Source organism: Salvelinus namaycush, chromosome 17 (genome assembly GCF_016432855.1).
Source record: "Salvelinus namaycush isolate Seneca chromosome 17, SaNama_1.0, whole genome shotgun sequence".
Lineage (NCBI taxonomy): Eukaryota > Metazoa > Chordata > Actinopteri > Salmoniformes > Salmonidae > Salvelinus > Salvelinus namaycush.
In genome coordinates this window covers 19,698,120-19,711,397 of record NC_052323.1, presented here as the reverse complement: position 1 = coordinate 19,711,397, position 13,278 = coordinate 19,698,120, and the positions used below count along the sequence as shown (strand labels likewise).

The 13,278-nt window shown below is 44.9% G+C and overlaps 1 protein-coding gene across 1 annotated transcript; it reads left to right on the top strand.

Annotated features, from left to right (window-relative positions):
• Positions 1-2,863: 2,863 nt before the first annotated feature.
• LOC120062135 (neuroligin-3-like) lies at positions 2,864-5,940 on the top strand. Its single transcript, XM_039011942.1, has 3 exons — positions 2,864-2,878; positions 3,033-3,296; positions 5,299-5,940. The coding sequence occupies exons 1-3, from the start codon at positions 2,864-2,866 to the stop codon at positions 5,938-5,940; spliced, it is 921 nt and encodes a 306-aa protein (XP_038867870.1).
• The last annotated feature ends 7,338 nt before the right edge of the window (positions 5,941-13,278 follow it).

The window sequence follows — 13,278 nt, the reverse complement described above, 5'->3', positions numbered from 1 at the left end:
GATATTACACGTCTCTTAGTTCCTTAGGTCCTCATACACCCCTAAAGTTCTTTCTTTGGTTTTGGTTCTATGAATTGTACTCTCTACACTCTCAAGGTTACAGTTGAGGGTTTATTTGTTCTCACAAAACCCCTTTCCCTCTACTGCAGAACCTAGCTCATAATGAACACTTCACAGAACTCTTCTCGTCCAAACTCCCACTCCCTCTCGACATTGTACAGCAAGCAGGCAACAACGAGAACTGGGATTGTGGGAGAATGCCAAATGTTAATACAGTCAATAAATCAATAGGCTCCTGTAATTGAAATTGGTACCCAACTGGGGTTAGCTAACAGTCAGTGAGTGAGCCAGCCAGCCAGCTAGCCAGCCAGCCAGCCTTCACTCCTCTCAAAAGAGAAACACTGACCCCTTCAGGCCAGTAGCGGAACTGCACACTCTGTCACGGTTTCACAGCCCCCAGCCGTTTTAGTGTTGATTAATAAGGTTAATTTTACATGAGGATACTGGATGTTAATGCTCACTGTGCCACCTTGTCTAAGCAATTACCAGAGAGAGCAGAGCTGCTCTTGGGTTATCAAACACAACAGCATTCCTCCTGAAGCTCAGCTACAGCTGACGTGTTCATACAGCAGGCCAGCGGTAGGCAGCCCTGGTCCTGGAGGACCACAAGTACTTCCTGTTTTTGAAGAAGACCAGGTGTCTTATTGAATTTATGCAATCACTGAACTGATCGATTAGCTCAGTTGGTCAGATGTGATGCCTAGTTGGGACAAAACCCTGCAGTAGACTGTGACACTACAGGAACAGGGTTGTCGACCCTGCAGTAGACTGTGATACTACAGGAACAGGGTTGTCTACCCTGCAGTAGACTGTGACACTACAGGAACAGGGTTGTCTACCCTGCAGTAGACTCTGATACTACAGGAACAGGGTTGTCTACCCTGCAGTAGCTGTGACACTACAGGGACAGGGTTGTCTACCCTGCAGTAGACTGTGACACTACAGGAACAGGGTTGTCTACCCTGCAGTAGCTGTGACACTACAGGAACAGGGTTGTCTACCCTGCAGTAGACTGTGACACTACAGGAACAGGGTTGTCTACCCTGCAGTAGCTGTGACACTACAGGAACAGGGTTGTCTACCCTGCAGTAGACTGTGACACTACAGGAACAGGGTTGTCGACCATGCAGTAGACTGTGACACTACAGGAACAGGGTTGTCTACCCTGCAGTAGCTGTGACACTACAGGAACAGGGTTGTCTACCCTGCAGTAGACTGTGACACTACAGGAACAGGGTTGTCTACCCTGCAGTAGACTGTGACACTACAGGAACAGGGTTGTCTACCCTGCAGTAGCTGTGACACTACAGGAACAGGGTTGTCTACCCTGCAGTAGACTGTGACACTACAGGAACAGGGTTGTCTACCCTGCAGTAGACTGTGACACTACAGGAACAGGGTTGTCTACCCTGCAGTAGACTGTGATACTACAGGAACAGGGTTGTCTACCCTGCAGTAGACTGTGACACTACAGGAACAGGGTTGTCTACCCTGCAGTAGACTGTGATACTACAGGAACAGGGTTGTCTACCCTGCAGTAGACTGTGACACTACAGGAACAGGGTTGTCGACCCTGCAGTAGCTGTGACACTACAGGAACAGGGTTGTCTACCCTGCAGTAGACTGTGACACTACAGGAACAGGGTTGTCTACCCTGCAGTAGACTGTGATACTACAGGAACAGGGTTGTCTACCCTGCAGTAGACTGTGATACTACAGGAACAGGGTTGTCTACCCTGCAGTAGACTGTGACACTACAGGAACAGGGTTGTCTACCCTGCAGTAGACTGTGATACTACAGGAACAGGGTTGTCTACCCTGCAGTAGACTGTGACACTACAGGAACAGGGTTGTCTACCCTGCAGTAGACTGTGACACTACAGGAACAGGGTTGTCTACCCTGCAGTAGACTGTGACACTACAGGAACAGGGTTGTCTACCCTGCAGTAGACTGTGACACTACAGGAACAGGGTTGTCTACCCTGCAGTAGACTGTGACACTACAGGAACAGGGTTGTCTACCCTGCAGTAGCTGTGACACTACAGGAACAGGGTTGTCTACCCTGCAGTAGACTGTGACACTACAGGAACAGGGTTGTCTACCCTGCAGTAGACTGTGACACTACAGGAACAGGGTTGTCTACCCTGCAGTAGACTGTGACACTACAGGAACAGGGTTGTCTACCCTGCAGTAGACTGTGACACTACAGGAACAGGGTTGTCGACCCTGCAGTAGCTGTGACACTACAGGAACAGGGTTGTCTACTCTGCAGTAGACTGTGACACTACAGGAACAGGGTTGTCTACCCTGCAGTAGACTGTGACACTACAGGAACAGGGTTGTCTACCCTGCAGTAGACTGTGACACTACAGGAACAGGGTTGTCTACCCTGCAGTAGCTGTGACACTACAGGGACAGGGTTGTCTACCCTGCAGTAGACTGTGACACTACAGGAACAGGGTTGTCTACCCTGCAGTAGCTGTGACACTACAGGAACAGGGTTGTCTACCCTGCAGTAGCTGTGACACTACAGGAACAGGGTTGTCTACCCTGCAGTAGACTGTGACACTACAGGAACAGGGTTGTCTACCCTGCAGTAGCTGTGACACTACAGGAACAGGGTTGTCTACCCTGCAGTAGACTGTGACACTACAGGAACAGGGTTGTCGACCCTGCAGTAGACTACAGGAGAAAGCTTCCGGAGATGAGAAGTTTGTTTTTTGAGGTTGTTGATGGGATGGTGTACCAGACCTGAGTTAAGAGGAACAGTGGGGAAGCTGGGAGAGTAACAGACAGGCAGGGATGCCGCTCCTTGTTGTACTGAGAGAGAGAAGGCTAAAAGGCAGATTTGTAATGTATTTAGACATACTGTGTGTACAAATTGTGGATTATTCTCTTGCTAGTCAACATTTTCAAAACGTCAATAATACAAGTGACAGACGATCTTCTACAGGGTACACAGTGAGACCAGATACTAACGCTCTCTTTCTCTCTCCTCAGGGACCCCAACAAGCCTGTTCCTCAGGACACTAAGTTCATCCACACTAAGGCTAACCGCTTCGAGGAGGTAGCCTGGTCTAAGTACAACCCCCAGGATCAGCTGTACCTCCATATCGGCCTGAAGCCCCGCGTCAGGGACCACTACCGAGCCACCAAGGTGGCCTTCTGGAAACACCTGGTGCCCCACCTGTATAACCTCCACGACATGTTCCACTACACCTCTACCACCACCAAGGTACTGCTACATCTCTTTAACTCACACCTGTATAACCTCCACGACATGTTCCACTACACCTCTACCACCAATAAGGTACTGCTACATCTCTTTAACTCACACCTGTACAACCTCCACGACATGTTCCACTACACCTCTACCACCACTAAGGTACTGCTACATCTCTTTAACTCACACCTGTACAACCTCCACGACATGTTCCACTACACCTCTACCACCACCAAGGTACTGCTACATCTCTTTAACTCACACCTGTATAACCTCCACGACATGTTCCACTACACCTCTACCACCACTAAGGTACCGCTACATCTCTTTAACTCACACCTGTATAACCTCCATGACATGTTCCACTACACCTCTACCACCACTAAGGTACCGCTACATCTCTTTAACTCACACCTGTACAACCTCCATGACATGTTCCACTACACCTCTACCACCACTAAGGTACCGCTACATCTCTTTAACTCCCACCTGTATAACCTCCATGACATGTTCCACTACACCTCTACCACCACTAAGGTACCGCTACATCTCTTTAACTCACACCTGTATAACCTCCACGACATGTTCCACTACACCTCTACCACCACCAAGGTACTGCTACATCTCTTTAACTCACACCTGTACAACCTCCACGACATGTTCCACTACACCTCTACCACCACTAAGGTACTGCTACATCTCTTTAACTCACACCTGTATAACCTCCACGACATGTTCCACTACACCTCTACCACCACCAAGGTACTGCTACATCTCTTTAACTCACACCTGTACAACCTCCACGACATGTTCCACTACACCTCTACCACCACCAAGGTACTGCTACATCTCTTTAACTCACACCTGTATAACCTCCACGACATGTTCCACTACACCTCTACCACCACCAAGGTACTGCTACATCTCTTTAACTCACACCTGTATAACCTCCACGACATGTTCCACTACACCTCTACCACCACCAAGGTACCGCTACATCTCTTTAACTCACACCTGTATAACCTCCACGACATGTTCCACTACACCTCTACCACCACTAAGGTACCGCTACATCTCTTTAACTCACACCTGTATAACCTCCATGACATGTTCCACTACACCTCTACCACCACTAAGGTACCGCTACATCTCTTTAACTCACACCTGTATAACCTCCATGACATGTTCCACTACACCTCTACCACCACTAAGGTACCGCTACATCTCTTTAACTCACACCTGTATAACCTCCACGACATGTTCCACTACACCTCTACCACTACCAAGGTACTGCTACATCTCTTTAACTCACACCTGTATAACCTCCATGACATGTTCCACTACACCTCTACCACCACTAAGGTACCGCTACATCTCTTTAACTCACACCTGTACAACATCCATGACATGTTCCACTACACCTCTACCACCACTAAGGTACCGCTACATCTCTTTAACTCACACCTGTATAACCTCCACGACATGTTCCACTACACCTCTACCACTACCAAGGTACCGCTACATCTCTTTAACTCACACCTGTATAACCTCCATGACATGTTCCACTACACCTCTACCACCACTAAGGTACCGCTACATCTCTTTAACTCACACCTGTACAACCTCCATGACATGTTCCACTACACCTCTACCACCACTAAGGTACCGCTACATCTCTTTAACTCACACCTGTATAACCTCCATGACATGTTCCACTACACCTCTACCACCACTAAGGTACTGCTACATCTCTTTAACTCACACCTGTATAACCTCCACGACATGTTCCACTACACCTCTACCACCACCAAGGTACCGCTACATCTCTTTAACTCACACCTGTCTTTCATTTGATTGGTTTACTGGAAAGTGTGTTATAAATTATAAATACACTTTCAACTATAGTTTGATTTGACTCGATATGTGGTTGTGTTACCTACCTTAGTTGAATGCACTGACTGTAACAAGTCGCTCTGGATAAGATTACATGTAATATGTTTGATTTGATTTGAAGGTCCCCCCGTCCGAGACGACCCAGAACGCCCTGTCCACTAAGAAGACGTGGCCCTTCAACACCAAGCGGCCCCCCATGTCCCCGGCCTACAACAACGAGGATAATGAGGCGTGGAACGGAGACGAGGAGACCGGCCCGTTGGTCATAGAGAACCCCAGGGACTACTCTACGGAGCTCAGCGTCACCATCGCCGTGGGAGCCTCGCTGCTCTTCCTCAACGTTCTAGCCTTCGCAGCGCTTTACTACCGGAAGGATAAACGGAGGGAGGCCTTGGGAGGTCGCCGTGGTCAACCCAGCCCACAGACCCGCCATGGCCAGGCTACGTCCAACGACATCAGCCACCACCAGCGTCCCAACGAGGAGGAGATCATGTCCCTGCAGATCAACCAGACGCACCACGAGTGTGAGGCGATGGGGGTGGGGAACCCGGGGAATGACGGAGGGCTGCGTCTGGCCTCGCTTCCCGACTACACTCTGACCCTGCGGAGGTCACCGGACGACATCCCTCTGATGACCCCCAATACCATCACCATGATCCCAAACTCTCTGGTGGGGATGCCCAACCTGCACCCTTACAACACTTTCACAGCCGGGTTCAACTCCACCGGCCTGCCCCACTCCCACTCCACCACCCGGGTATAGCTTTACGGAGGAGAGGGATGGTGGAGGAGAGGAGAGGGTGATGGAGGAGAAGAGGATTCTGTTTTTATAAATATCACAGGGAAAGGGTTTGGGGGGAGGGGAGGAGAGGGAAGGCAGGAATAAGTGAGTGGGATTAAAAAGTCAAGAGATTTAACGAGACTTTTACTACCAAGAAGAGGACGGAGAGTGTCTGAGAGGAGAGGAGAGCTCACTGCTTTCTGTGTGGATGTCAAGTTGTGCAGAGCTGCCAAAATCAAATTGCTAGTCCTCCCTCCCTCGATGGGATGGGGCTGAGGAGGGAGGGGCCCGTTCTGCTGTGTTTTGTTTTCTAAGAGTCATTTTAAAAGCCTTTTTAAGCAGACTGACAGGGGAGATTATCAACACTTTGTTCTTGAATTCATAACTCACCAAGTTATTTTTCTTTCTCATCTTCGTCTCTCCAGAGGGAGACAGAAAAGACACGTTTCAAACAAAGGCTTCTACCAGGAAGTTGGCATAATGTTAGTCGCTTTTTTTTTTTTTTTTCAATGCCTTACGAAAAGCTTGTTGTGTTTCGATTTTTTTTCTCTCTCTTAATTTCTATTCCATGTGGATTGTGTGACATTTTGACGTGAATCAAAAGACACAAGTGACTGAATCGTGAACAAATATAGCCACACAAATGGTGGTATCTTTTTTTAATCTCCCATAGAGAGGATTTGTCTGGAATAGACTCTGCCATCCCAGATGACACCACAGAGATAACAACTATGTTACTGTGATTGTTTTGTTAAGAAAAAAAGTGCATATTTTCACCAATTTATCTGTTAAGTGATCTGATCTTATCTCTCTCCACGAAGTGTGCACTTTTACACAGACACACACTGCTCAGCGCACCTGTGTTTCGGTGTGCATATAAACATGGTTGTGTGTGTGTGTGTGTGTGTGTGTGTGTGTGTGTGTGTGTGTGTGTGTGTGTGTGTGTGTGTGTGTGTGTGTGTGTGTGTGTGTGTGTGTGTGTGTGTGCGTGCGTGCGTGCGTGTGTGCGAGCGTGTATGTTTGCACACCAGCGTATCCATGCTCGTGTGTGTGTGTGTGCGTGCAAGTGTGTGTGCTTACACAAGTGTTTTTGCGTTTGTAAGGCGTTTTATGTGGCGGGCGGGAGGGTGGGGCTGGAGGGTGGGAGTTCTTTCTGATCTTGTTCATTCGGTTCTCTGTCACCAGTGTTGTTAACGCTGCAGCTGCGTCTCTGGGTGTACGTCTTTACTGCGAAATAGCACTTTTGTTATTTAAAAAAATAGTTATATATGTCTAATTTTGCTTAAAGATTACAAAAATAAATCTATTATTTTACATGTAAGAGAAAAAATAGCTAAAGATTCAACTGAACTAACTGACATGATTCCATGAACTTTATAGGAAAGGGAGAGAATCTCTTGAAAAGCAGACAGTGACCTGTTTGCACTGAATAAACTACATCAGTGCACACTTGTTTCTTTGAATATACTGTATATATATATAAATATGGGCATACATACACATACGTATAGGGCTTTTACAGAGACATATCCCTCCCATGAAACTACTCTACTAGTAAACTACTGTTAAGCAGTTCAGAGAGGTAACTACACCAGGTAACTAGTACTACTGTTAATATCAAACTGAAAGCACCACCAACATGTATGAAGGTCATTTCTGTGTACGTGCTGTCTTCATCATCGATAACATCATGAAGCTGAACAACCGACTGCTCCAGGTGGCTTTGTACGAGCTCTGTATGTATATTTATGTATAAATATATTTAATATTTATTTATGTATACCAGATGCATACATGCTGATTGTGCCATGTGCCAAATTAAAACCAGAAAAATGGAGACGTTTCACTAAACCTTTTTTCTTGTGCTGAAATTCTTTCTTTCCTATTATTTTTTTTAAATCCCCAAAACAGAAATTGTTTATCTCAATTGTTCTCTCTCTCTCTCTCTCTCTCTCTATCTCTCTCTCTCTCTCTCTCTCTCTCTCTCTCTCTCTCTCTCTCTCTCTCTCTCTATCTCTCTCTCTCTCTCTCTCTCTCTCTCTCTCTCTCTCTCTCTCTCTCTCTCTCTCACACTCTCTCTCTCTCTCTCTCTCTTTCTCTCACTGTCTCTCACCCTCTCTCTCACTCAACCCATGACAAAATCAGGCTAAAAACCTCTTCCAACAAAGCCACAATTATGATTTCTTTGTGACTTCCTGCTGGTAGTCAGGTTTGAAGGGGACAATACTCTTGATGAGAAAGAGGACACATTATTATATGTGACTAAGCAGTGTGAATCCTGTGGTGCCAGACAATGCAGTGTCTAGTCAGTCCATCCCAAACAGCAACACCATCAGACAGGAGAGGGAGGAGGTTATGGGAGAGGAAAGAGGTGGCCGTCTTGTTCAGTACTGGTCAACCACCTCCAGCCCAGTGTGAAATCTTGGATCCATACCAAATAGCATCCTATTCCCTATATAGTGCACTCAGAACCATGTATGTAGGGTCTAGAAGGGATGCTGCTAATGTATTTAAAATGTTCAGTCATTCATACAAAACATGATTTAAATATTCCCCATGTTATGTTAATGAAGAAGTAACATGGCTGACATTGAATGTTGACCTGTCATGTAAATGCATTATAATCCAGAAACCTCAGCGTCCCAACTGTCTTAATACATGTCTCTGAGAACACTACGTGGGGTCCTCAAACTCTACTGCGGACCACAAGCCAGTTCCACTGTGTTTTTTCATTGTTCCCCGGCTAATCAGGCACTGATTTAGAAACGGGACACCAGGTGTGTGCAATTCATTTTCAAGTAGGACAGAAAACCAGCAGGCCCCGGACCTTGTAGGGTCAGAGTTGTAGGGAATAGGGTGTCCATTTGGGACACAGACATCGTTAAGTTATCCATATTGGGACGGCAGGGTAGCCTAGTGGTTAGAGCGTTGGGCCAGTAACCGAAAGGTTGCTAGATCTGAATCCCTGAGCTGACAAGGTAAAAATCTGTCGTTCTGCCCCTGAACAAGGCAGTTAACCCACTGTTCCTAGGCCGTCATTGTACATAAGATGTTGTTTTAACTGACTTGCCGAGTTAAAGAAAGGTTAAATAAAACATTTAAAATCTGGACAACCTCAGAATCACAAGCAGTTGGTAATTCCTTCTTACTCTGAGGCTGTCCTAATACGGCCACTGTACTCCTTCATAAACAACCTCAGAATCACAAGCAGTTGGTAATTCCTTCTTACTCTGAGGCTGTCCTAATACGGCCACTGTACTCCTTCATAAACAACCTCTCTCCTGAACGGATTGAGGAACTAGACCTGTGCTGTACACGTTATAACAGGTATTATGACATTCCTATAACGATGTTATGACAGGATACCAGTTATAACAGTTTTATGACAGGATACCAGTTATAACAGTGTTATGACAGGCTACCAGTTATAACAGTGTTATGACAGGATACCAGTTATAACAGTGTTATGACAGGCTACCAGTTATAACAGTGTTTTGACAGGCTACCAGTTATAACAGTGTTATGACAGGATACCAGTTATAACAGTGTTATGACAGGCTACCAGTTATAACACTGTTATGACAGGATACCAGTTATAAGTGTTATGACAGGCTACCAGTTACAACAGTGTTATGACAGGATACCAGTTATAACAGTGTTATGACAGGCTACCAGTTATAACAGTGTTTTGACAGGCTACCAGTTATAACAGTGTTATGACAGGCTACCAGTTATAACAGAGTTATGACAGGATACCAGTTATAACAGAGTTATGACAGGCTACCAGTTATAACAGTGTTATGATAGATACCAGTTATAACAATGTTATGACAGATACCGAGTTATAACAGTGTTATGACAGGATACCAGTTATAACAGTGTTATGACAGGATACCAGTTATAACAGTGTTATGACAGGATACCAGTTATAACGGTGTTATGACAGGACACCAGTTATAACGGTATTATGACAGGACACCAGTTATAACGGTATTATGACAGGACACCAGTTATAACGGTATTATGACAGGATACCAGTTATAACGGTATTATGACAGGACACCAGTTATAACGGTGTTATGACAGGACACCAGTTATAACGGTGTTATGACAGGACACCAGTTATAACAGTGTTATGACAGGCTACCAGTTATAACAGTGTTATGACAGGATACCAGTTATAACAGTGTTATGACAGGCTACCAGTTATAACAGTGTTTTGACAGGCTACCAGTTATAACAGTGTTATGACAGGCTACCAGTTATAACAGAGTTATGACAGGATACCAGTTATAACAGAGTTATGACAGTGTTGTGGAAAATACCAGTTATAACACTGTTATGACAGGATACCAGTTATAACGGTGTTATGACAGGACACCAGTTATAACGGTATTATGACAGGACACCAGTTATAACGGTGTTATGACAGGACACCAGTTATAACGGTATTATGACAGGACACCAGTTATAACGGTGTTATGACAGGATACCAGTTATAACAGTGTTATGACAGGATACCAGTTATAACAGTGTTATGACAGGATACCTGTTATAACTGTTATGACAGGAAACCTGTATAAAAGTGCTACAGTAGTCTCTGTTTATTTCCCGGTTCAGTAGCTATGTTTGAAGCTGATATCATTCATAGACTGAGATTCCCTGGCCCTGTACTGTACTGTGCTGTGTGTTTGCGACTGTTTCGACAGCTCTGGTGTCAAAACCAGCACCAGGAAATGAATGTACCAAATTACACAGTCCCACATGCAGTGAGGTAGAGAGATGAGTGCAGGTGTGAGGGGAGGAGAGAGGGGAGGTGTGCAGACAGACGCTGCTAGTGAACATCCAGCTCCTACTATTATTGTTGCTTCCTCTATGCACCCCTCTCTCTCTCTCTCTCTCTCTCTCTCTCTCTCTCTCAATTCAATTCAATTCAATTCAAGGGGCTTTATTGGCATGGGAAACATGTGTTAACATTGCCAAAGCAAGTGAGGTAGCAATACACAAAAGTGAAACAAACAATACAAATTAACAGTAAACATTACACATACAGAAGTTTCAAAACAATAAAGACATTACAAATGTCATATTATATATATACAGTGTTGTAGCAATGTACGAATGGTTAAAGCACACAGGTTAAAATAAATAGGCATAAATATGGGTTGTATTTACAATGCTGTTTGTTCTTCACTGGTTGCCCTTTTCTTGTGACAACAGGTCACAAATCTTGCTGCTGTGATGGCACACTGTGGAATTTCACCCAGTAGATATGGGAGTTTATCAAAATTGGATTTGTTTTCGAATTCTTTGTGGATCTGTGTAATCTGAGGGAAATATGTGTCTCTAATATGGTCATACATTGGGCAGGAGGTTAGAAAGTGCAGCTCAGTTTCCACCTCATTTTGTGGACAGTGAGCACATAGCCTGTCTTCTCTTGAGAGCCATGTCTGCCTACGGCGGCCTTTCTCAATAGCAAGGCTATGCTCACTGAGTCTGTACATAGTCAAAGCTTTCCTTAAGTTTGGGTCAGTCACAGTGGTCAGGTATTCTGCCACTGTGTACTCTCTGTTTAGGGCCAAATAGCATTCTAGTTTGCTCTGTTTTTTTGTTAATTCTTTCCAATGTGTCAAGTAATTATCGTTATTGTTTTCTCATGATTTGGTTGGGTCTAATTGTGCTGTTGTCCTGGGGCTCTGTGGGGTGTGTTTGTGTTTGTGAACAGAGCCCTAGGACCAGCTTGCTTAGGGGACTCTTCTCCAGGTTCATCTCTCTGTAGGTGATGGCTTTGTTATGGAAGGTTTGGGAATCGCTTCGTGGTTGTAGAATTTAACGGCTCTTTTCTGGATTTTGATAATTAGTGGGTATCGGCCTAATTCTGCTCTGCATGCATTATTTGGTGTTCTACGTTGTACACGGAGGATATTTTTGCAGAATTCTGCATGCAGAGTCTCAATTTGGTGTTTGCCCCGTTTTGTGAAATCTTGGTTGGTGAGCGGACCCCAGACCTCACAACCATAAAGGGCAATGGGCTCTATGACAGATTCAAGTATTTTTAGCCAGATCCTAATTGGTATGTTGAAATTTATGTTCCTTTTGATGGCATAGAATGCCCTTCTTGCCTTGTCTCTCAGATCGTTCACAGCTTTGTGGAAGTTACCTGTGGCGCTGATGTTTAGGCCGAGGTATGTATAGTTTTTTGTGTGCTCTAGGGCAACGGTGTCTAGATGGAATTTGTGGTCCTGGCGACTGGACCTTTTTTGGAACACCATTATTTTGGTCTTACTGAGATTTACTGTCAGGGCCCAGGTCTGACAGAATCTGTGCAGAAGATCTAGGTGCTGCTGTAGGCCCTCCTTGGTTGGTGACAGAAGCACCAGATCATCAGCAAACAGTAGACATTTGACTTCGGATTCTAGTAGGGTGAGACCGGGTGCTGCAGACTGTTCTAGTGCCCGCGCCAATTCGTTGATATATATGTTGAAGAGGGTGGGGCTTAAGCTGCATCCCTGTCTCACCCCACGACCCTGTGTGAAGAAATGTGTGTGTTTTTTGCCAATTTTAACCGCACACTTGTTGTTTGTGTACATGGATTTTATAATGTCGTATGTTTTACCCCCAACACCACTTTCCATCAATTTGTATAGCAGACCCTCAAGCCAAATTGAGTCGAAGGCTTTTTTTTTCTCTCTCTCTCTCTCTCTCTCTCTCTCTCTCTCTCTCTCTCTCTCTCTCTCTCTCTCTCTCTCTCTCTCTCTCTCGCTCTCTCTCTCTCTCTCTCACTCTCTCTCTCTCTCTCTCTCTCTCTCTTTCTCTCTCCCTCTCTCTCTCTCTCTCTCTCTCTCTCTCTCTCTCTCTCAATTCAATTCAATTCAAGGGGCTTTATTGGCATGGGAAACATGTGTTAACATTGCCAAAGCAAGTGAGGTAGATAATACACAAAAGTGAAATAAACAATACAAATTAACAGTAAACATTACACATACAGAAGTTTCAAAACAAGAAAGACATTACAAATGTCATATTATATATATACAGTGTTGTAACAATGTACAAATGGTTAAAGCACACAAGTTAAAATAAATAAGCATAAATATGGGTTGTATTTACAATGGTGTTTGTTCTTCACTGGTTGCCCTTTTCTTGTGGCAACAGGTCACAAATCTTGCTGCTGTGATGGCACACTGTGGAATTTCACCCAGTAGATATGGGAGTTTATCAAAATTGGATTTGTTTTCAAATTCTTTGTGGATCTGTGTAATCTGAGGGAAATATGTCTCTCTAATATGGTCATACATTGGGCAGGAGGTTAGGAAGTGC